Raw genomic sequence first — 25,318 nt, forward strand, 5'->3', positions numbered from 1 at the left:
AGTAAATACACATATATCCCCAGTGCATTGTTTTACAAAAATAGGATTATACTTCATATGCTACTTTATAAACTAAACTTTTCCCACATCAACAATAACTAACAGGGGTCATTATACATGGGAGTAAAATTGGTCAATCCTTCCTTTTAGATTTTATCCCTTTTGCTATTATAAGCAACTGTACAAGGCCCAAGATCAATGCTATCATTTCCATTTCACAAAGGGGCACAAGAGGAACCCCAAAAGGTTAAACAGCCTGCCCGCCATAACACAAGATTATCAGACTACTACTACTCTTCTACTCTCTGGTTAGCCCCCTAAAAGCAAAGAGAAGAACGGTCAATAACTTCAGTTAGCAAGCAGAATTAATCAATCTCTTACACCAAAGAGGTAGCATAGCAAAGGCAGACTAATTCAAAAGTGTCTGGTTCTCCCCACCCCACCACCAATATAGGGCCCTTGCTAATCCCCTGAATTTACATATTTTTACCTCTTGGCAAAAGGGTCTTGTATAAATATGACTGAATTCAGGATGTTGCAATGAGGAGATCACTGTGGCTGATTGGGGTGGGATGGGGACTGGGGTAAGGAACATGATAAATGCAAACACAACTGTCCTAAGAAAGAGGCAAGGGCGATTTGACACACATCAAAAAGATAAGAAGCACAGAAGCAGGGACTGGCATGATGCAGCCACAGGCCAAGACATGCTGACAACCACTAGAGCTGTCAAAGGCAAGGAAAGGGACTCTTTCTAAAGCTTCCAGAGGAAACATGGTCCACTGTCACTGACTCCAGACTTCTGGTATCTAGAACTGTTAGAGAAAAAAAATGCACTGATTTTAAGTCACCCAGTTTATAGCAATTTTTTATGGCAGCCATCAGAAGCCGACATAGCCAGAAGCAGGCTATGGGGCGGTCAAGGGAGGGATTCACTCCAAGCGGCATAGTCTCAAGCAGATGGCCAGCTGACTGAAGTCATGAAGAACACACAGAATTCCCTTCAGTTTTCTAAAAAACATTTATTTTTATTTTAAAGGCAGGATTACAGAGAGAGAAGGTGAGACAGAAAGAGAGAAATGGAGATATTTCATCCACAGGTTCACTCCCCAAATGGCCGCAATGGCCGGAATCGAGAGCCACAGGACTCTAACTGGAGCTTATATGGGATGTTGGCACCACAAGTAGAGGTTCAACCCCTTAGCAGAGAAAGGGTTGGAAGAGCATTCTAGAGTGACAAGTGAATATGTTCAAAGGTACAAAGGTGGGAAACCATGGGGTATATCTGAAGACGAGCAATGCTTCAGTGAGGCTACAACCCAGGCCACCAGAGGGGTCGCGGGATCAGCACCACAGCATAATAGGCTGAGTTTCTGCCTTTGTGCTGGCATCACATCTGGGCATCAGTTCATCTTCCAGCTGCTCCAGATCCAATGTAACTCCATGCTTATGGCCTGCGATGGAAGCAGAGGATGGTCCAAGTCCTTGTTACCCTGCATCCGCGTGAGAGACCTGGAGGAGGTTCCTGCCTCCTGGCTCCTAACTTCAGACTGGCCCAGCCTTTCAAATAAAAGTAAAATAAAATAAAAGAGGGGTTGCGTTAGGAGTTGAGGATTCCTTAGTGGGATTGGCATCACTGGTGGACCTCAAGTGTTACAAAGGTTCCCCTGGTTGAAATCTGAGTGCTCGTTTATGGTAATGTAGAGCCAGTGCAGAAAGAATTTGCACTTTTTCTTTTCTTTTCAAGATTTACTCATTTTATTATATTTATTACAGATTGAGCAAGAAAGAGAAAAAGAAAAAAATTAATCTTCTTTCTACTGGTTTACTCCACAGATGGCTATAATGACCAGGACAGGGCTAGGCTGAAGCCAGAAGCCTGGAGCTTCTTTCGGGTCTCCCATGCAGGTGCAAGGACCCAAACATCTGGTCCATCTTCTGCTGCCTTCCCGGGCACATTAGTACAGAACTTGGTTTGAAATGGAGCAACCAGGAAGTGAATCTATGCCTTAGCATCACAGGCAGCGGCTTTACATGCTACACCAAACACTGGCTTCAGAATTGACACTCTAATGGTTGTGGGATTTATGTTGTTTTCCTCCCACCCTCCCAAGAGGCAGCAGAATGATGGACAGTTCGTAGCTATTTCTAGATAACAACATTTTGCTTACTCTCAAGATGGTAGCCTCTAACTTGCTATAACCCTAGGGACACAAAGACAAATCTATGCCCAGATTTTCTCCAGAAAGAGTGCAAGACATATGTGAGTAGGCAAACCCTCTCAATTCCCTCATCCAGACAATGGGCAGGGAGGATGCTCCCACTCTGCCAAGAGACCCCCTCAGGTTCATGGCCTGTGAACCACACAACACAGCAATATCCTCAATTACACTGAGCTACAGGAACTTCATTAGTCAGATGTAACATGGCTTGACTTTGGAAAAGCCTACTGAGCCAAAGGCCATACTTTGCCAATTAAAATAGCAGAAAGACACACACACACACACACACACACACACACACACACACACACACACACACAGTAAAAATGGGCTCTAGTTAACTACATCATTGTGTAAACTCTGCATTCTGATTTCATAATTCCACAGCTAGTACGTACCTCCCCTTCTTTCAGCTAGAAATGAAGCCAAAGGCAGAACATTCTATGGGATAACCTTGCTAGAGGTGTAGCTCCAGGACATCTCCTTGGCACCCAGGCCATGTAGACTTCCAGAAGAGGCATCCAACCATCACTAGCTCATGCCTTGGAATTTTCCATCCTTGGCTCAAGTGGAGGTTAAAAGGAATCAATACACTTGTGACTGTGTTCAGTGAAGAACACTTTTCATCCAGAGAGAGAAAAAAGGGAGCAAACAGAAGATAAGAGCGGGAAAGTAGACACATGCCCATGGTAGAATGCTATTTGCAGACAGTCTGGTATTAGAGAGAAGCACACACACTGGCTCGGGGGGCAGGGGGGTTCTCTAGGTTTGGGATTGGACCAGGGAGCCAGATTTACAAAGGACTGTTCTGCAAGCTGACACTGTAGAGGCGAACGCTGGAATAGCAGTGGAGGCAAATTAGAATCATGGGAGAGCAGTTAGTGGGTCGGGATAAGAAAACGCTGGAAAATGCAGATGCTGTCCTTAAGAGGAGGCCAGCCCCAGCAGGGACCAGTCTCAGAAAAAGTCATTCCAGCTTGGAAAGGCAGCCTTCCTTGCTGCAATTCCTAGCAAGCAGTGTTTGCTACGGGGTCTGGGATAAGGTGTGAGTTGCTGCCCTCTTCTACCCTGATGGAGGCTATCACAGAGGGAGAAGGACCAGGCTGGCACCTGATCTCCACATGTGACTCTCAAAAAAAAATCTGCCTGTTCCAATTACCTTGTAGCCAGGCTTCCCTGGCATCCAGCTAAGCTGGAGAATTGGGTTCCAACTGCCATGCATAGTGGAAACCGCATACAATGGTTTTCTAGATTCCTTGCCTAACTGACTTGGGGTCTTGAATTATGCAAGCTGACAGCATGCACAGTCTCCTGCCCCTGAATAAATTGTGGACTTACCCCTCATGTCTCAGATAAAACTGTTCAATTTGCTTAGTACAATGTCTGAAAGGTTTGATTTCTTCCTGATTCAAAATCATATTGATACTCTCACTAAATATTGTTAATATTTTAATCTCTGGTCTCTTGATCTACTGTAAGGCCAAAAACAATCCCTTCATTTTTCTCTTAACTTTTCTTGGCCTTCAGTTCTGTCAGATGAAGCTCCTGTCTCAACTTCTCCCTCCACCACCCATACTACCTTACTCAAAGTGGATTTTATCCATTAAAAAGAAACCAGGGAAAATAGATCCTTGGCTTCTCTTCCAGCAACAATTATCGAAGCAGTTCCCTTGGGACTTGAGCATGAACCATAGGAAAGTATCTGTCTTTGCCCTGAGCCAAGGCAGCCAGCTCTATTGCACAATTCAGCATCTCTCTCCTGCACACATACACACTTTAATGTATAGTTTGTCTCAAGATTTTGAAACAAAATCTGGGAGTTTCCCTCCAACCTTTTAGGCAATGATTTCCAGCGCATTACAGCCAAGTTAGTTACTCCAGGGCTTGTAAAATGATAGGCTAGTCTTGAGAAAAATAAAAGGCCAGAACCAATTAGAACAGATGGAAAAACAGACAATGCAATCCACATCTGTGCAGGAGTGCTTCTGTGCAGCAGTGAAGCTCTACAATGTCACAGCACTGTGACTGATAGAGTGGTCAGTGGGAGGGGGGCTGGGTGCCGCGCAGGAAGCTGGCACGGTGTGTGTCCGGTGTGTGTCTCTAAGAGAGCAGCCACTGGCTGTGCTGGACAGAGAGCAAGTTTCAATTCATCTCTCACTGGAAATCACCACGAAGCCAGAAGGAATTCACACAGAACTTTCAGGTCTTCCTCCTGCTTCTCCATTTCTAAGAAAGGGGCCCTAAGATTACCTTGAAAGTATAAGATGGTGGGGTGACATTAGGATAATTTTCTGCCTGCAATTGCCAGCATATCCCATATGAGTGCCCGTTTGTGATTTGGCTATTCCACTTCCAATCCAGCTCCCTGCTTCGTGACCTAGGAAAGCAGCAAAGGAACGCCCAAGCCTGTGGGATTCTGGACCCACGCGGGAGACCTGGATTCCAATCAGCTCAGCTCCAGCCATTCGAGGCCAGTTGGGAAGTGAACCAGCAGATGAAAGATCTTTCTCTCTCTGTCTCTCCTTCTCACTGTAAATCTACCTTTCCAATAAAAACAAATTAATCAAAACAAAGAAGAAGAAGAAGAAAATGATCTGACTTGTCGTTCAAGCTGGGTGAAGCATCCTTTAAACAGGCTATATGAGAGGCATACTGGAACTTGTCAGCCAAGCAAATCACCCTTTGTCTCCTTTATACATGCTTCCAATCACCTGCCTACACACACACACACACACACAGAGAGAGAGAGAGAGAGAGAGAGAGAGAGAGAAATCCAAAAACCTTCACACACTCTTGCCTATTTTTTCTTCACTAAGCATGGAAAATTCCATAGGCTTCAGCTGGTTAAATGCTGGTGCTAAGCAGCTGTCCAGTTTATATGCTAAAACACCTCAAAGTCTGAAAATATTGCCCATTACAAGAATCCCAGACTGAATGAGTCCTGTATGGGGGAGGGGGGAGTAACTATGAAAAATTTAAGAAAACATCAGAATTGAAATTGCAGACTGCAGACCTTGTAAATGGCTTTGTTTCAGCCAAAATCCTCCGAGGGGACTGCACTATTCCAATGGAATTCTGTGAAGACTTCTGCATGTGGCTCATGGTTTTCCAATCTATCACATTCCCATTCCTCCCCCACACTAATGCAGGACTCATGATGGGAAGGCGTCTGAGCCAGGGCTCCAACTACTCAAGCTCTCACAATGCTCTGCATTGGAGACAGTGACAGTACCCCAAAGAGGGTCCATCCACAGGATGAGGGAAGCAGGGTCATGTCAATCTGCTCTGTGAAACTCAAAATGAAGAACTGGGACTGGTGCTCTGCCTACAGGGCTAAGACTCTCCGGTTTGTGTCCCAGTTACTCAACCTCCCATACAGTGCTCTGCTTTTGTCCTGGGAAGGTAGTGGAGAATGCCCAAAGCCTTGGGCCCCTGTACCTGTGGGGGAGGCCTAGAAGAAGCTCCTAGCTCCTGGCATTGAATCAGCTCAGCTCTGGAAGTTGCAGCTATTTGGGGAGTGAACCAGCAGATAGAAGATTCATTCTCATTCTCTCATTCTCTTATTCTCTTATTCTCCTTTCTCCCTATCTCTCCCTTTCTCTTCCCTCTCTCTCCCTCTCTCTTCCCTCTGCCTCCCTCCCTCCCTCCCTCCTTCCCTCTTTCTCTATAACTGTGCCTTTCAAATAAAAATTAATTTTTAAAAATGAGGCACTGCTGGTTTGATGAGAGAAAGAAGGGGCCATAAGCCATCTCAGGTGGGCAGCCCCTGGAACCTGGCAAAGGCAAGTGAAGGTATTCTTCCCCAAAAGATTCTGGAAGAAATAAGGGTAACACTTTGGCCTTAGTCTAGTGAAATCCAACTTGAATTTCTAACCTCCAGAACTGTTTTCAATCTGTGATGCTGTAAGGCATTAATCTGATGGCAATTCATTGGAGCAGAAAGAGGAAATTAATATACTGGGGTGCCTAGTGTAAACCTTAGCACAGCCAATTGGTGAATTCCACATTTCCAACACTCTTCCTCCTCTGGGTTCCACAGGCAGATGTTCACTCCCTCAGTGTGCATTTGCACTGTGCTGAGCTCAATCTATTATGTGGTCAGCACAGAAAAGGGTAGGGCATCCATCCTCAAAGGGCCAGCAACAAGACCAGAACTCACTCTGAAAGGAACTAGGCAACTGTCCAGGAATCCCAGGCAAAGGGTTAGACAGGCAAGGGGGTCAAGACATAAACACTGAAACAAGGAAGAAAATCAAGGCCAAGGGACTGGAAACAGATTTTAACAACAGGGCTGAATCAATATACCTTGAGACAAAGAATGTGGGCTCTGGGTGTGAGAGTCACCTAATGTCTGAGCCTGGGTCAGGGCTGAGCTGGCAGTGGACAACAGAGTGGCTGCAGTTAGAAGCAGAGCCTGGAAGCAGGGAGGAAGGGTAAAGGAGCTGGAATGGTTGTTAGAAAACTGAAGCAAGAAGCTTCAAACAGTTTTCCTCTGGCTGTCCTGGTGAGAATGTGCCAGACCATTTGGAAGGGACAAGGAGAGGTCAAGTTCCTCTATCAACAGTCATGTGGGTCACTGTTTGTGCTGAAGCAAATCTCCCCACGGTCAAGTTAGTAGAGGGCCTCCTTGGCTCCACAAGCAGCAGAGCAAACACAGACACCGGGCTAGACACAATAATAGCAAGCATCAATTCCATTCCATTTATGCACCATTTGATTGAGAGCCTTCTTGGTGGTAAGACTGGTAATATAGGGCCCAGCAAAATAGTCTAGTGGCTAAATCCTCACCTTGCATGTGCCAGGATCCTATATGGGCACTGGTTCATGTCCTGGATGTTCCACTTCCCTTTCAGCTCCCTTTTTGTGGCCTGGGAAAGCCATAGAGGAAGGGCCAAAGCCTTGGGACCCTGTACTCACGTGGGAGACCCAGAAGAAGCTCCTGGCTGCTGGCTTCAGATCAACTTAGCTCTGGCCATTGCAGCCAGTTGGGGAGCGAACCAGCATATGGAAGATCTCCTTCTCTCTGTATATCTGTCTTTCCAATTTAAACAAATTTTAATTGTTAATACAGAAGGTGACATTCCTTCCTTGGGCCTCCTAGGAAGCCACTGGACACACCAAAGAAGCACTAGGAACTTGAATCGTCAGACCAGTAACGTTCTTCCACTCACATCGTGAACAACACTGTGACAACAGGCCCTGCAAGACAACAAGTGGGTCATTTCCCCAGTGGGAAAATTAAACTAGTAACATAAAAGTCATGGAAAAAAATATACATGTTGTCCTTTTTTGGACATCACTTGAAAAAAAAATCATAAAAATTTTCCACTAAACTTATCCCAGGTACTTCTGCTGGGCCAGTGTTCTGCAGACATCTGTTCCCAGATAGCTATTCACACAGGAAAGAAAGAACGGCAAATTACAGAGTTTTCAAAAGTCCTCAGGCTTACTTTGGCAAAGAAATATCTGTACTGACCTTGCCCACATTTCTTATTATCAATCTCATCCGTCTGGTTTGTCCTCACCTACTACTTTGCTCCTTAAGGAGACATAAGCTTGTTTAGAAACATAAACACTGTTTCCAAGAAGAAAATCATCACCCACACTGTGGTATAGCAGGTAAAACTACCACCTCCAACATTAGCATCCAATTCCAGCACCAGTTTGAGTCCTGGCTGCTCTACTTCCAATCCACTAATGTGTCTGGGAAAGCAGTAGAAGATGATCCAAGTCCTTGGGTCCTTGCACCCATGTGAGAGACCTGGGAGAAGCTGCTGGCTCCTGGATTCAGCTCAGCCCCAACCATTGCAGCCATTATGGGAGTGAACCAGTGGATAAATGGCACCTCTCTAAGTCTGCCTTTCAAATAAATTAATTAAAAGAAAAAACTAGAAGAGAGATGATGACAATGTGGTATTTATTTAACAGTGACTGTGGGAACATGTGGTCATACACCATGGCATCTTTAATTCTTCCTGAGATATAGGCTATAAAAACACACGGTCTCATCCTGGTTCATAAAACATCATGCAGATTCGCTCCCAGCCTTCACACTGAGCGCCCTGAAACACTTCAAACAGGCATGTCCTGTCTCTGAGACGTGGAGGAACATGTGGCTTCTTGGTTAAATCTTACCCAGTAAAATCTTTCCAGTCCTTAGGGAGAGAGCAATCTGAAGGGAAAACTGAGTACTAGAATATCTTTAAACATCTCTCAGAAGCCAGAAACACACCATCAAACAGAGACCATCAAGAAGGCAAAATACACGTAACTTTCCAGAAACAATCCACTCAATCAACAATGAACCTCACAGAGAGAAGAATTGCAGGAAATCATTAACAGCGGATTTAAGCACAACTGTGCACAGACAATGGGGGACCCACGTGTCACTGGAACAGCTGGCTGGCATGCTCTCCACCTTCCTCTGCTGGGAACCTGTACGTAATATTCTTCCTAGAACTCACCCAGCTACCACAGAGCCAGCAGAGCTGAATCAAAAAAGATATTTGATGCAATGATAATTTTCTTCTAAAATACACATCCAAAACAAGATTTTTATAAAGGCATCTGAATTTCAACATCCACTTGATTTCTAAAAAGTGCCAATTATACATGAAAGGTTATCACTACAGTAATAATGCAAAAGGCAAAGAGTGTCAAAGCTCTAATTTTCCCTGAGAGTCCAATCACCTGTTTGTCCCCTTGCATAAACCACACTGATGAGGCTGGCCTAAAGGTGACTTTTGTCAGAATCATGACACGGGGAACCTTCCCACAGGCACAGATGAGGGACTTTTCCGTGCTTGAGGATGAGCCTTCCCACTCACTCATCAGACCAGTTTGTATGCAGGCACTGCCAGAAATGACCCACAGCCTTAGTTTCTGCCCATGAGGTTTTTCAGTGACTAAGAGAGGCAGTGGATACTACCAACAACCTAAGCAAGAGGGTGGCTGCCAGTTTATTCTTTCAGGAAGTTTGTGATTCTTGGTTCAGTTGCATGTGTTCTTGTCTATTTGGGGACATCTTTGGAAGTAAGATTAAAAATAAAGCAAGGATGGGGCCAGTATGGTGTCGTAGCAGGCCTGTGCCACTGGCATCCCATATGGGCTCTGGTTTGAGTCTTGGATGCTCCACTTTTTTAAAGATTTATTTATTTAATTTTAATTGTGAAAGTCAGATATACAGAGGGGAGGAGAGACAGAGAAGATCGTCAGTCAATTGATCCACTCCCCAAGTAAATGCAACTGCCAGAGCTGCGCCAATCCAGAGCCAGGAGCTTCCTCTGGGTCTCCCATGTGGGTGCAGGGTCCCAAGGCTTTGAGCTGTCCTCTATTTCTTTCCCAGGCCACAGGCAGGGAGCTGGATGGGAAGCGGGGTTGCCGAGATTAGAATCAATGCCCATATGGGATCCTGGTGCATGCAAGGCAAGGACTTTAGCCACTAGGCTACCACGCTGGACCCAAATGTTCCACTTCTATGCCAGCATCCTGCTGATGGTCTGGGAGGTCCTTGAGCCTCTGCACTCACGTAGAGACCTAGAGAAGGCTTCTGACCCCCAGGTTCGGATTGGCCCAGCTCTGGCTATTGTAGCCTTTTGGAGAATGAACTAGCGAATGAATGAGTTCTAAATCTCTCCTTCTTCTTCTGTCTCTGCAACTCTTGACTTTATAGTAACACAAAGTAAATCTTAAAATAAAGAAATAAAAATAAAGCAAGGATGTGGCACAGTCAACCTTGTGGCACTACCATCCTACAAGGGAGTGTAGATTTCAGAGCTGAGTACTCAGCTTCTGATCCAGCTTCCTGTTAATGTGCCTGGGAAAACATGTGAAAATGGCCCAGTGCCATTCTTCTACATAGAAGACTTGGAGTGAATTCCAAGGTCATGACTTTAGTTTGGTCCAGACCTGTCTGTTGTGGGTATGTGGTGAGTGAGCCAGTAGATGGACAATCTCTGTGTTAACTGTCTCTCATCTGTTTTGCACAAATACAAATCTATTTTCAAAAGGCAAAAAGGCAAGGGTATATGCTTCCCTTCCACCTGTAAACTCAAAAAATATGTGTTTACTTGAAAGGCAGAGTTACAGAAAAAGGGACAGGACTAGGAGGAGAGACATCTTGTAACCACTGGTTTACTTCCTAGACAGCTTTACTGGCCAGGGTGAGAGAGGCTGAATCTAGGAGCCAGGAGCTTCATCAGAGTCTCCAATGTGGCTGGGCAGGGGTTCAAGCACTTGAGCTATCTTCTGCTGGTTTCCCATTAGCAGCCAGTAGAATCAGAAGCAGAGTAGCCAGGACTGCAATACAAGCTGGCATCACCCCCGGACCCCTCTGGTTCGTTTTTTATCTGTTCACATATTAGCCTTGAATCCTGGGAATGAGAGCAACAGCCCAGAGTCTCAACATGTACCCTGTGCCCAAGCCTATTGCAAATGCTCTCATTCCAAGCTCCAAGTAACTCATGGAAGCTTCTCAACCATGCCATGAGTAGCTCACCAGCTAGGAAGCAACTGAGCTGAATTTTGAACTTGACCAGTATGCTTTCAGCATCCCAAGCTCTTACCCACTCTGTGGAACAGAGCCAGCTTCCAGGCAATGGCAGATAATGGAGACATCCCTTTGCTACACTCCAGTTACTGCTCTGGGAATCTTCAGGATGGCCCCTCAACTCCTTGCAAGGAATATCAAAGGTGTTTGGCTGAAGGCAAAAGTTACCCAGCAACTCCTCTGCACTTCAGATAAAAGCCAAAGGAAACAAGAGATCTAAATCCTAATCCCAAGGCAAAATATATTCAAAAGGACCGTTAGGATTAACAGAAAAGGAGAAACCACTGCAGCACCTGCTCTTCCCCCTGGTTTCTGGCCTCCCCTGCCTAGCTAGAGTGTTTAACAAACTAATAAATTTGCAGGGTGATTTGTGGACAATTCAGTATCTCCTGAGAAAAGCAAACAACAGAAAAGCAAACAAGTAGGTCCAGGACTCCTCTGAACCAACTGGCAACATACAAGCAAGGGTGACCCCTGAAGTGGAGCACAGAAACTTGGGAAGAAAGCAACCACTTCTTCCAGTCCGTAGGGATCAAATCAGGGAATGCCTTGGTGACCTGCACCTGTACCCTATATACAAATTTCTCTGGGGGCTGGATATTACCATTTACTCCTCCCAGTCCCACAGAAAGGGAAAGGCAATCCAATTAAATAAATGTAGATAATCCCATAGAAATGAACAATGTTCTTCAAGTTTATAACCTTCTTGAAATCAGCAAGACTCCAAATTAAGCAGGACCAAAGAGGCAAACAAACAAACAAACCTTAAGGAACACATCCACCTGTAGAACCTAAGATCACAGCGTGTGGGCAGAAGGGATGCTGCTAATCTTAGAAGGCCAGCAGCCACCTACCAGGTCAGCATCTGCACTCTTTCGGTTATTTGCATACATTCAATCTTCCTGTTATGCGAGTCCCAAGGCAAGGGACAGAAACTTGCCTATTAGCCTCATAGCCAGAGGCTTATCTGCCCCTCCTCCCCTTTGCTGCACAGGGGCACCTGCTGCTCAAGCCTTAATTGCCCACCACCTTTCTAGCTGGAACACTGGGGCTGGCCTCCACATCATTGCCCCACACTCTCAGGCTGCCTCCCACTTCCTTAATTACCTCCAAAAATCCAAAAAATTCTTCAACCACCTAATCTCCCCTACAATCTTGTCTCCTGCTCAGCCCTGGCCCTTTCCCGGAGCCCACTTGGAACTCTTTCCTCTCTGCCCTTAAGAACCTCAGTCTTACTGCCAAAATACAACCCGTACATGCTTAGCCTTCCCCCAAGCTTAACTGAAACCTCACAGAGCCCTGATAAGGCTCTCAAACAGAGGTTGCTCAATTTCTTTTCTCTTCCCCTATCAACACACCTTTTCCGCCTGCTCACCCAAGCTGAGAAACCTCAAAATCATCTTGACTCCACCTCATCTATTCCTCTCTCCCCACCCCCCACTTCAAGAATCATCAAATTCTCTTGATTTTATCACTTAAATGTCTCCTATAACTTCCCCCTTATCTCTATTCTCATTGCCTCATTAAAGCTGTTGCTATCTCTCTTGAACTGTATATTGTAACAAGTTCCTGGGCCTCCAGGCTCTGATCTCAATACCATCCTCCCCCTTGGTTGCCACAACTTCTGAATTCTTGGATCACATCCAGAATGTGAAAACAAAAAAACATTGCCTATCCGTTGTACACTGCAGCAGGCCCTCCCAGAATGTTGGTTCCCTTTTCACCAGCTCTCTCCCCTGGTTTAACCTTTATGAGTCACGTACACAGCAGATACGTTATGCTACCTCAACTCTTCACAAGGACCCCACAAGAAAATAACTATCCACTCCCATTTCACACCTGAGGAAAACAAAGTCAAGTCACTTGCTTCAGTCACAAGATGAGCAGGTAGCAGAGCCCAGATTCAAGACCAGTCTTGATTCTTGAGCCCATCCTCTTCCTGCCACATTTTTTTAAAGATTTATTTTTTTACAGAAAACAAGAGACAGAGAGAAAGATCTTCCATCCACTGGTACATTCCCCAGTTGACTACAATGGCCAGAGCTGAGCCGATCTGAAGTCAGGAGCTTCTTCCAGGTTTCCTACTCAGGTGCAGGGTCCCAAGGCTTTGGGCTGTCCTCGACTGCTTTCCCAGGCCACAGGCAGGGAGCTGGATGGGAAGTGGGGCAGACAGAATACAAACCGATGCCCATATGGGATAGTGGCGGATGCAAGGTAAGGATTTAGCCACTAGGCTACTGCACCAGTCCTACCCCTCACATTTTAAGCAGGACACCAAAAACTTCGAAAAAAGCCCAACTTGCATGACTATCATGGGAAAAATATGAAAACTAACTCATGTGAGACATGAAAGAAAGAAATGAAGGTGCTTTGGTCTTACGAGGACGGAATTTAAAACCAACATGATAGCTATTTCCAAATATTTGAAGGGTTACCATGTGAAAGAGGAAGCAAACACATACAACCTTGTATGGCTCCCAACCCAAGCCAGGGCGTAGCCCACAGGAAAACTTGCAGAAGAGCATTTTCGCACCAAAATCTTTTCTAGGGGCACTATTTTATACAACACTTAAGATGGCAATGTGTGTGCCAGATCCTATAATGAAGTGCCTTGGTTCCACTCTCAGCTGCACTTCCATTTCCAGCTTCCTGCTAATGTTTACCTTAAGAGGCAACAGGTAACGGCCCAAAGGCCTTGGGTTCCTGTCACCCATGTGGAAGATGTGGGCTGAGATCCTGGCTCCTAGCTTTGGTCTGACCCAGCCTGGCTACTGTGGACAATGGAGAGTAAGCCGAGGATGAGAGATTTGTCTTTATATATGTAGGTATGCATCTATCTGTCTGTGTCTCTGTCTCATATCTCTGGTTTCACATATACTGAATAACTAATTTTTTAAAAAACAAAAGTAAGATATATGTGTGGCCAATCAACTGATGGAAAAAAATGTTGAAGAATAATTTAAAAAAAAGATGCAGACAATCCAAATGACACCATTTACAAATGCCCACAGCAGTATTCACATAATTCAGTAGTTTGGTGCTATTCACAGTTTTCCTTGGATGTCCTGGGCCTTTATGGTTCCATATGAATTTTAGCAGTTTCAATTCTTAATAAGTGTCACTGAGTTGATTATTGTATAAACTTCATTTATACTCCTGAGGAATAGTGTGAGGCTTTTGTTTTTTCTTTTTGTTATTACATTATTTTCTTCCTGCCAATTGTTGAAACCATTAATGTAGTGTTAAAAATGTGGAAAAATAAATTTTAAAATGTGAAAACAAAACAAACCAAAAAGAATAATCAAAGAAATGCAAATCAGGTTAAGTGATATGGCATTTATTTTCTGTCAGACTAAAAAAAAAAATACTGTTAAGCAGTGTTGTCATGGGAAAGGGGAAATGAAGATTCTTACACTCTGCTGGGGAAAGAACTGGAACAACTTACCTCAGAACAAATTAACTATGTTTCAGAAGAATTTTTAATACTTGTGGTATAATCTTTCAGCAAGCAATTCCACTGTGAGAAATTCATCCTAATAGGATGCTGTCAAGTTTGAAAATGCCTTGTCAAAGATGTTCATTCCACTAATGTTTATATCAGCAAGGAGAGACCCGTCTTCAATGATAGAAATGCTTTGTAACTATACCATTCAAAATGGCAGCCACCAGCCACACGTGGCTGCTTGAACTGTGGCAAGCGCAAATTATAAATGGATCATTTTTAATTGTTTTAAAATTAAGGGTAAATAGACACATGTGGCCAGTAGCCACATTCTGCGCAGCTCATGTTTATAACACAAAATTAGAAACTATCAGAATATCAACAATAAGGGATGATTACTTATCGTAGAGCTAAATGAAATTTTTGCCAGCCACTAAGCATGGTTAAGTAGATCTATATTGATTAACATGAAAACATGTTCACAAACAACTGTAAGTGAAAACTTAAAGCTCATACATGCTATGTTTCTTTCAGTCCAGTTCATTTTATATCTATAAAAAATGGACAGGATAATCTGGGCATATATACATTGGGATGTTAAGCAAGTTCATTCTGCCTAAGAATACAATAATTCTCTATTTTTCTAATTTTTCTATAGTAAAAATAATCATTTGTTAGGTCATAAAGCAATAGAAGTCCATAGAAAGCTCACCGATAATCAGAACACTCAGTCCGGAGCATTTCAAAGTATTAGGTTAGCTGAAAAGAAATTCTACCATACAGGGCAAGCTGGAATGGCTCAACTGGCTAATCCCCTCCTCCCAACCCCCTCCACACCTCCAGCACTGGGATCCCATATGGATACCAGTTCACGTCCTGGATGCTCCATTTCCCATCTAGCTCCCTGCTTGTGGCCTGGGAGAGCAGTAGGAGAGGGCCCAAAGCCTTGGGACCCTGCATCCCTGTAGGAAACATGCAAGAAATTCCTGGCTTCAGATTGGCACAGCACTGACTGTTGTGGCCACTTGGGGAGTGAACCAGCAGATGGATGATCTATGTCCTTCTCTCTGTATATCTGTCTTTCCAATAAAATAAATCTAAAACAAAATGAGATTCTACAATTTGATGCTTAAATAATGGTTCAAGGCTAAGGCCTGTCTGGTTTCACAACAAACTATACTGAGCTTTTGGACAAAGCCTCATGCAGTTGTTGTGGGAGGCCAGGAGAAGGAGTAGTGAGACATTTTGAATGTTCAGAAGCCTCTAGTTAACCTTCCTGACTCTCCATTCATTGAGGGCTAAACTAAAGCCTCTCAACTGGAAATGCCTGGTCAAGTAGCCCAAGCTCAAAGTGCCTTTCTTCTGGCCTCTAAGTTCTCAGACCAAGCTGTGGGGTTTTGTCTTAAGTACTTTCAACAAATTCCCCCTGGGGAACGGGAACAGAGGCCCTCCCTTATGTTTGGCACTTCCCTAAACGTGAACAGAACAAGCACTCCACAGAGGTGGCTGTGTGTGGCGGCGAAGGGGGAGTCAACAGCTGCAGAGGCTGTGCAGCTCTCCTCTGCTTCTGAAAAGCTTTTTCAAGGCTACAGCTATCATTTGCCTGCCAGGGTGGGGGCTGCTGCACGCATTCATCCTGCCTCAAGGGGCTCCAACCAGATATTAAGCAGCAACTCTTTCCCCATTCTCAGGTGCACAAGGAACTGAACAGGAACTCCTCAGCAAGAGCAAAATAGTTTAAAGGCCTACTGGGTGTCTTTCCCTGATGGCCACTGGGAAGGGCAGCCATAACACAACAGGTTGATTAAATGCCTTTGTTCCCTGCTGAGACAAAAACAGCTGCATCTTGAGCTATAACAAAAAAAACACTCAAGATTGTCCATCTTAAACCTTTATGTATGTAAGAAGTAATCACACACACTTTCGGGTTTGTAATATTTATCTCCTAGGCTTCTCTTGAGAAATCTGTCAATGGTGATTGAGTAATTATCCTTTTCCCTGGGTTAAAACTGACCTTCTTAGAAAAATGCTGACCTTAGAGGGAAAAAAATCAGCCAGAAAACAGCCCCTCTCTGTCCACTTCATTATGAATGTAATAGATTCATAGAAGTACTAATAACTGAATGAGTGTTTGAGTACACTACCACTTGCTATATATAACCCAGGCCTTCTGAATTTTTCCAACACTGGGCAAAACCAAACGACGTTTGCAACAACTAACAAGGGTGTAACTGTAAAATCCTAAAAACAAAACGAAACAAACAAAAAAAAAAACTAAACAGGAAAGTGTCTATTTGTCTATTTGTGCAACTTGGTGAGTTTTCCAAGTTTAACTTTATGTGGTAATAACCCCGTCTCATACTGGAGATGAAAGCTTGTTCCGCTTTACGTGATAATAACCCTGTCTCATACTGGAGCTCTCCAACGTGAGTATCTCAGGTTTACAACAGCAAGTGTAAATCCTACCTCAGCTGTTCCTTAATAAACACTTGGCACTTAAATCAAGAAAATCGCTGAAAGTTCTGGCAGCAGCTGCACCACGGGCCCTTCATTCTCCAGCCACTCTCCACCCACCGACTGCTTTAACAGCTCTCAGGGTCAAAAAAAGCAAGGGGGAGTCAAGCAGGGGAATGCACTCCACTGAACGCTGCCCTAGCTCCTAATTGCCTCAACTGCTTGCAAACTACCTTCAAATGGCCACATTTAAAATTGATTTGTATGCATAATCTGTGTGTTCTTCGGACACACACACCCAACCAGGATGGGAATTAATGGGAACAAATGAAGAAAAACGCTTCCACATTCATAGTTTTAGGACATCTAGCATCGCTGTCTAGCATTTAGTGGAAGCTCCACTGATACTGAGATTCCTAGCATCTGTTCTTCCTACCCCAACCTCAATGTGTATCACACCTCGGAGTGATGAGAAAATACCTCCTCGGATACCTTTGCTGTAAATGCTACAACTCAGTCACTTGAGAAAGCTGGCCTGGCTGGGGAATGGTGGCCACTAGTGGCATCTGCTAGAAGAGTCTCTCTCCCAGTAACAGGGTGGGTGCACAGGGGGTGTTGGGAGTGTGTGTGCTTTAACAGTGCTGCAAAATCGATGGTTAGGAAGGGGCTACTCCACCTATGACACACAGTATTGTTTTAAAAAGCATAAAAACCTCTTGTAGAATGTCCATGGTCCTTTCTCTCTCCAGCCGGGGGAGGCAGGTGAAATGCTGGTCAAATGCCAGCGGAGTTTCACTGAGTCCCTTTATTCCCTTGAGACCATCTGTCCACCTCACAGCCCACTTGGCATGATGCGGTGCTGGAATATCTTCATCCCCAAATCACAGTGCATCACAGAATAACCCAAGTCCATGAGGAGGACAACATTCAAGGTTGAGGTTTAGCTCCACTAAGCAGCAGTATTAAACTTTCAAGGGTCCAAGCTACGATAAAGAATTCTTTAAAATCACTTGGCTTTGGGTCACATGTATTAGGGATTCGATTTTTATCTCAAAGGTAAACATTTTACCTTTGATCCTCTTCCAGGACTCCCACTAATGTCAACTTTCTGCACTGGTCGCGTCAGGCCCCCTCACGGAACCTTCCTTTAATGTTAGTTTTACTGCTGATTGTACAAAGATCACCCGGAAAAATTACAAGGGAAAGCTGTGAAACTGCCTTCCGAGGACAAGTTGTTTCTACAATAACAACAAAAACAGACCTAATTTAAACACAGCAAACCCCGACACACTGTGAGACACAAACAAATCAACACTCCCCCTTGTCCCACCCCCAAAAGGAAAACAAACACTAATGAACCAGGCTCACTGCTAATTTAGGAGGTTATTCTCTAGTCCGAGAAATTGGCAAGCCTGTCTCCATAACCAGAGAAGGAGTAAGCGCCCCCTTAGCGTTGCCCAATCCCTGCCGAATTGGGCACCCTAGACGAGGCCGGCACCAAGCCAGAAAAAGCTCCCAGGGGTACCAATCCCCATCCTCCAGCCTGGCGCTGCTGCCAAGACGCCCTCCACCCTGAGTCCCCCCACCATCCCCGTTAAGAGCACAGCCCGTCTTCCCGCTCAACCCTAACCCTTTGCCTCTGAAGCGCTCTCGGGTCCCAGGGGCTTCGCCGCCGCGCCCACCCGCGGAACCCCGTTGTTTCCAATCCCCCTCCTTCCGCCGCAACGGCAGCACCCCTTCAACACTCCTCAGCACCCTCCGCGGTAGCAGGAGGAAGTGGCTCCGCTTCCTCTGTTCTTACCGCCCGCCCTGAGCGTGGACGCCCGGGGCTTTTTGGGTGGGGTTCTTTTTTGTGTGTGTGTGCGTGTGTGTGTGTGTGTACATCGTGTGTGTTCGCGCTAGTAAGTGTGCGTGCAAAAAGCTCATCGCATCCTTCCGCCTAGGCTGCCTCAGGTACCCGGAGAAGGGGACCGGCATCTCCCCCTGTGGTCCCCGGCTCTTTGTGCGGGATCCAGGGCAGCTCGAGGTCTGCTCTCCGCACTCTGGGTCGTTGATCCCAGCCGCCACCACCACCCCCCCACACACACACACACACGCGCGCGCACACACACTCTTCAGTCTCATTGCACAGCCAGAGCCGGGTTTTACGCCCGTCCGCTTCCAGCCCGGCGCTCGAGCTTCCCGCCGAGCAGGGCAGCCAGAGCGCTGTCAGTGGGGCGCCTGGGACTCCGACCTCAGTAAGCGGCCGCCTGTGTGAAAACTTCACTGGAGCGGAGAAAACAAGCGCGCACCACCACCGTGGTGGGCGCCCCCTGGAAGCGCGTTGTTGTTGCGCGCGGGAAGGCACCGTCGCTCCGGCTTTGGAGCGCGTCCCCTGGGACGCCCGGTTCCCCACCCCGGCCACTCACCAGCACCACGGAGCCGCGCACGGCCTCCGACACGCTCTGGCGGAGCTCGGCCGCGGTGCCGGGCTTGCTGAGCCGCTTGGTGAATTTGCGCACTTCGGCCATGGCACCGGCGGCGGCGAGCGGGCGGACGGACGGACAGGCGAACGGACTCAGTGTCCTGGACCCGGGCGAACGCGGCCGCTGCTGCTCGTTCTGTTTACCCGCCGTCCGGCCGGCCACATCGCAGCTCAGCGGCGGCGCGGCTCCCGCGGCTCCTCCCTCCTTGCTACTGCTCCTCCTCCTCGCCTTCTTCGCTCCTTGGCTCCCGGGCTGGCCGGCTTGCCTCGCTCTCGGTCCTGCCCCAGGGGCGGCGGCGGCAGCTCCCTCCCCCTGCGAGCAGAACCTCAGCTCCCTAACCCGCCAGAGAGTGAGGGTGTGTCTGACAGGGAAGGGTGTGTGGCGGGGGAGGGAGAAGTGGAGGTGGAGGGGAGGGTCACGAGGGAAGAGGGGGGAAGTGGCAAGCGCTCGGGCTCCGCCCGCAGCTGGTGTTGCTGGTGCAGCCGCATCCGGGAGGCGAGATCGGGCTGCTGCTTCTTTTCGCGCGTGTAGGGCGGGGAGGGGCAGCAGAACTGGCTGAGAAAATGTCTCCAGAAGTGGGGCGTGTCTACCCCAGGGTTCCCCCGCCACCCCAAGAGAGCTTGCAAACGGGAGCTAGGGGTGTTGTCCCTTTGCTCCTTATGCTAGCCTATGCAGCAAGCCTCCCCCGTCCCCCAGGGCACTGGCAGCGAGGAGGGGTTGGAAAAGCACGAGGAGCAGCCACCTATTGTGTGCACCACTGGGTCACAGTGAGCTGTTGGGTTCTCCTCCTTGCTCACATTCTGGAGGCAGCCCCAGAAAGGGAGCCGGTTGCAGGGAAGTGAAAACTTGGCTGCAGCGGCCCCTCGCCCCGAGCTAGGGAGAATTAGGTGGTGGGAGCTGAGCCTTTGTCGGGTGAGTAGCTGAGCTGTGACCTTGCCAAAGGGATGGGGTGCAGTGGCCTAGGGAAGGCCAAGGTCTGAGGTTTGGAGGATTGGCTGGTCGTCCAGCTTTTACATGTTTGCAAAGTACCTCTCAGTTTCTGACTTATTGTCTTTTCCTGTGCTCTCCAAGAAACTGCTGTTTTTTTTTTTTTTAACAAGAATCCCAGAGACGCTTCCTAGTAGGTAAAACAAATATTAAGACAGAAGTTAAGCATGGAGGTCTTGGAGGACCTGTAAAACCTTCCGAAGTACAAGGAAAGAAACTGCACATGACCAGAACCGGTTTGTTTGTTTGTTTTTAAAGATTTATTTATTTTCACTGGAAAGACAGATTTACAGAGAGAAGGAGAGACAGACAGAAAGAGCTTCCATCTGTCCTTTTACTTGCCAAATGGCTGCAAATGCTGGAGCTGAGTCAATGCACAGCCAAGAGCCAGCAGCTTCTTCCGGATCTCCCTCGAAAGTGCAGGGTCCCAAGGCTTTTGGGCCACCCTCCGCTGCTTTCCCAGGCCACAAGCAGGGGGCTGGATGGGAAATGGAGCAGCAGGGACATGAACCAGCACCCCTGCTGGTGCTTGAGGTGGAGGATTAACCAGTTGTGTCATTGCTGGTCCCTTCTCCAGGTTTTTGACCCTGGCCCAGAACTGGGTCTTAACAGTTTGCTATCCCTGCCAAGGAAGGCACTTTCCTCAACTTCAAATGTCAGTGCTTCTCACACAAGGAACTCTGTTATGGATGCCAGAGCATTCTTGCTGGTTTCTGTGCACTTCAGAAAAGGCCAGGTCTCCTAGCAGCAAGAGCGTTTCAGCAGCCATTGCATTTGTCCCAGTAAAGCACCCGGGGAGTGCCAGAGAAAGCTTGGTCCATGACATCTTCTTTAGAGGACTGAAGTCTTTGGAGGCAGAAGACATGCATCACACAACTTGGCCCGGCATATGTGTGTAAAATGGGTTAATTGTTGCATGGAGGTGGCGCATCACCAACTCATGTCCTCCATTGCGTGTATGCCCATGTGGCTCACGCTGTTGGTTACCTCCGCAACAAGCCAGAACATGGTTTCCTTGCCAAGAGAACCAGATTAGCTGCAGATACAAGGCAGAGCCACGGGGTTTAATGAAGAAAAGCCCCGCTCCAGATAACCAATCATGACCGGTGTGAGGTGTGTGTGTATGTATATGAACAATCCATAACAGTGTCTCCTTTACTAGGGGGTGGCCTAGACTCCCACTTGCACATTGAGCCAATCAGATATAAAAGGAAAGCATAGGAGGGAAGCATATGGGAAAGCTTTTTCTCTCCAACTAAAAAGAAAAAAATGATGGGATGTCTTCTTGAGGTGCTTCAAGCCCTTGGCAGCCATATTACAAACAGAGAGAAAAGCCAAGACAAGATCAGAGAAGCCAATTCAGAATCCAGAGAGCCCTGAATTGTTGGGCCAACACTGTAACACCTACCTCTGTGTTCCTTCTCAGGAAAGGAAAACTAACTCAACATTTATGCCGCACTAAGTTGAACATATTCCTTCCAACCAAAAGCATCCATAAGTGCTGCTAGCTATGTTATCGTCACAAAAAAAGGGAGGGGGCAGTGAAGTAAGATAGCCGAGGTCCTTCCTCTCCTGGAGCTTGCGTTCATTTCACAGAGAGATGAATGCTGAGTTAAGGTGAGATGATAGAGGGAGATGAACTGAGGACCTAACTTAGAAGAGAAGGTCAAGAAAAGCCTCTTAAGAGGAGGTAAAAATACAGCTAGGTCCTGCAAAAAAGAGAGAAGCTGGCAGGGATCAGTGGGCTCCAGGCAGCAGGAATGCTGGGAACAAAGACCTGAGATGAGAGCAGGAATAGCTGTGTTCAAAGACCAGGTAATGGGGCTGATGTGGTGGTTCACAGGCTAATCCTCTGCCTGCAGTGCTGGTACCCCTTATGGGCATGGGCTTGAGCCCCAGCTGCTTGTCTTCCCATCTAGCTCCCTGTTGATGGCCTGGGAAAGCAGCGAAAGATGGCTCAAGTCCTTGGGATCCTACATCCATGTGGGAGACCCAGAAGAAACTCCTGGCTCCTGGCTCCTGGCTCATGATCGGCTCAGCTCCTGCCACTGTGGCCACCTGGAGAGTGAACCAGTGGATAGAAGATCTTTCTGTCTCTGCTTCTCTCTATATATCTCTCTTTACAATAATTTTTTTAAAGGAACAGAGAGCATTGATTCTTACAAAGAAAATGTTAAGAAAAAAAAAAAAAAGATTAGGTCTATATGGAAAACTCCAAATATCTCAACTAATAAAAGCAAGTTGGAAAGTAATTCTATTTATTAAAAAAGTGTGTGCGTGCGTGTGTGTGTGTGTGTGTGTGTGTGTGTCCTATACATGAATTAACAATGGAGAGCTCATGGGTAGGAAGTGAAAGTGTGGAGCAAGGGGGCTTTCAGATTTCATTAGCTAAATGGGGAAAGCTCTTAAGTCAATATTCTCAGCTTCAGACATCAGACTTGTGTATCTAATCTACCCCTCCCATTATAATGTTTATTGAGTATCTTAGATCAGCCATGTCCCAAATGTAATTCCTGTTCTTTCTCCAGAAGTCTACTTCTGTAGTTCCTCAGGCCAAAGACCTAAGAATCATTTCTTGTTTTCTACACAGCCAATGTTTTTTAAGGTTTTTAAAAATTGTTATTGGAAAGGCAGGTGCAGGTCCCAAGGCTTTAGGCTATTGACTGCTTTCCCAGGCCACAAGCAGAGAGTTGGATGGGAAGTGGAGCAACCAGGACATGAACCAGTACCCATATGGAATCTCAGTGGTTGGAAGGCAAGAATTTAGCCGCTAGGCTATCGTGCCAGACCCTATACACCCTATATCTAATCCAATAGCAATTCATGCTAGCTCTGCCTTCAAAATAGATCCAAAATGCAACCACTTCTTATAATGTCCACCAATGCCCACCTAGTCCCAAGCACTAGCATCTGTTTTCTAGATTGTGCCAATGTCATCTCTCTTCACCTACCTGCTTCCGTTCTTACCTTCCTACAGTCTACTAGGAACATTTCAGCCAGTGTCTCCAAGCATTCCCTTGCTCATTTTTTTTCATCCCAAAGTCTTCTAACATCCAATGCATTAGTTATTCCTTGCTGTATAATGAATTACTCTAAATTTAGCAGTTGACAGAAGCATACAGTTTGAGAGGCTGAGGACCGAATGTGGCTAGGATAGGTCCCCTGGATAAGAGTCTCTCCCTGGCCTTCCATAAAGCTATTAGTCCAGGATCCCTCACGAGACTGTGGCCAGGATGTTAGGGGATTAGGCTACCAGAAGTGGAAGCTGCAGTCTTTTATAACCTAAACTTGAACGTGGCGTTCCTTCAAGTTCATTGTATTGCATTCCTAAGAGCTGGCCCACACCAAAGGGGAAGGGATTGCACAAGGGCATTTAATACCAGAGGTGAGGCTCGTGGGAGCCATGTCAGTAGTTCCCTGTCACGGTCTACAATGACCTGTTCCAGTACCCCTCTCTTTATACCTGTCTGGCCTCATCTCCTATTGACCGTCTTCCTTGTACTCTCTCTTCTTAACCACGGAGGCCTCTTTGCAGGCTCATGCAATGTCAAGGCCTGTTCACTTATCGTTCCCTTTATCTGGAACAATCTTCCCAAGGTAGCTTCATTGTACACTCCCTAAAGTGTGTAAATGCTGTCTAATGTCAGCTTCTCAGTTAGGCCTTCTTTTAATCTCCTGTGTAAGATCATAACCCTTTCACCATCTGCTTACTAGATCTTTTTAAAGAGGTTTTTGGGTTTTCTTGTTTTTGTTTTTGTTTTATTTTTTTTGAGAGGCAAGAGAAGGAGCAAGCCCATCTACACCTTTTAATCTCCAAATGCCTGCAGAGGTTGAGGACTGAAGTCAGGGAACTCAATCCTGGTCTCCCACTGACCCAGAGATCTAGATTTCATCTATCACCCCCTCGTTAGTGTCAGCAATAAACAGCAATTTGGAGTTAGGAGCTCAAAGTGAGTTATGGGACCCAAGCACTATGCTATGGGACAAAACCATTATATTCACACCAGCTAGGCCAAAACTATGATCCATTCTTTGTGTCTCTTTTTAATTTTTCCCCAAAGCACATATCACCATTCGATATACTGTATATGACTATCCATTTTGCTTCTCACTTGTCATCATACTAAAATGTTAATTTCCAGGGTGAGCACTGAGAAAGAGAAGTCACACAGCAGGTGGCAGAGCTAGGAATAGAAGACAGGTATTTAAATCTCTTTCAGATACATCGTATAGGGTGAAGTAACCTGAGTGGTCCTGAGAAGATCCATTTCACTACAGCTCATTTTGGATCCATCTTCCAATAATGTATAATGAAGCTGTCAGATTGAATACAATGACATATGCAATATGAGGGCACTTCAAAAATACTTATGGAATTGGGGGCTTGTGTGGGGGCATACAGGCTAATCCAACCTGTATTGACATAGCATCCCATACAGGTGCTAGTTTGTCTTAGCTCTCCACTTCCTATCCAACTCCCTGCCAATGTCCTGGGAAAGCAGCTGAGGATGGCCCAGATCCTTGGGACCCTGTACCAGTGTGGGTGATCTGGAAGAAGCTCCTGGCTGCTAGCTTCTGATTGGCCTAGCTCTGGCCTTTCTAGCCATTTGTGGAGTGAACCCACAGATGGAAAATTCTCCCTGTCTCTCTGTATAACTCTGCCGTTCAAAGAAAAAAGAAAAGAAAAGAAAAGAAAAGAAAAGAAAAGAAAAGAAAAGAAAAGAAAAGAAAAGAAATCTTTAAAAAGTTTGTATCTTTTATTTTGAAAGAGTTACATAGAAGGAGATACAGAGAGAGATCTTCCATCTACTGGTTCACTCCTCAAATGGCCACAATGGCCAGCAGCGAGCCAGACTGGGCCAGGCTGACCAGGTTAATGAACCACACTCAGTTCCCACCCACCCCCCCTTTTTTGTCCAAACTCCTCGGATCCCTACTGCCCCTCCCAGTCTCTAGTAAGCAACATTCTGTTCAACTACTGTATTATAAGAGACTTTTCACTTTGAAATCACTTGAACTCACACAAAACTTAACCAAGGATTGTGTGTTCTTCCCTCAGGTTTCCAAGTTGTTCCTGTTTCAGCACATCTTTTTTGTCCTCCTCTCTCTGTGTGAATGTGTAGCTATGTTTCTGCAACACATTGAAAATAAGTTTCAGACAATGGCAGTTTCTTTCATCCTTCCTCCCTTTCATTCTTTC

General features: G+C 46.1%; 1 protein-coding gene across 3 annotated transcripts in view; it reads right to left on the minus strand.

Moving 5' to 3' along the window:
* The window catches only part of DOCK11 (dedicator of cytokinesis 11), a 192,875-nt gene extending 173,419 nt beyond the window's left edge, over positions 1-19,456 (minus strand). For 2 of the 3 annotated variants that reach the window (XM_041000111.1, XM_041000110.1), the window contains exon 1: positions 19,075-19,454. In XM_041000111.1, the coding sequence (XP_040856045.1) occupies positions 19,075-19,176 (102 nt within the window). In that variant the 5' untranslated portion in view covers positions 19,177-19,454. Of the gene's footprint in view, positions 1-19,074 lie in introns of all 3 variants that reach the window. The other variant, XM_041000112.1, reaches the window with a different exon arrangement.
* Positions 19,457-25,318: the final 5,862 nt, after the last annotated feature.

This window comes from Ochotona curzoniae, unplaced genomic scaffold (genome assembly GCF_017591425.1).
Source record: "Ochotona curzoniae isolate NIBS_2020 unplaced genomic scaffold, NIBS_Ocur_1.0 scaffold_1852, whole genome shotgun sequence".
NCBI classification, from domain to species: Eukaryota; Metazoa; Chordata; class Mammalia; order Lagomorpha; family Ochotonidae; genus Ochotona; species Ochotona curzoniae.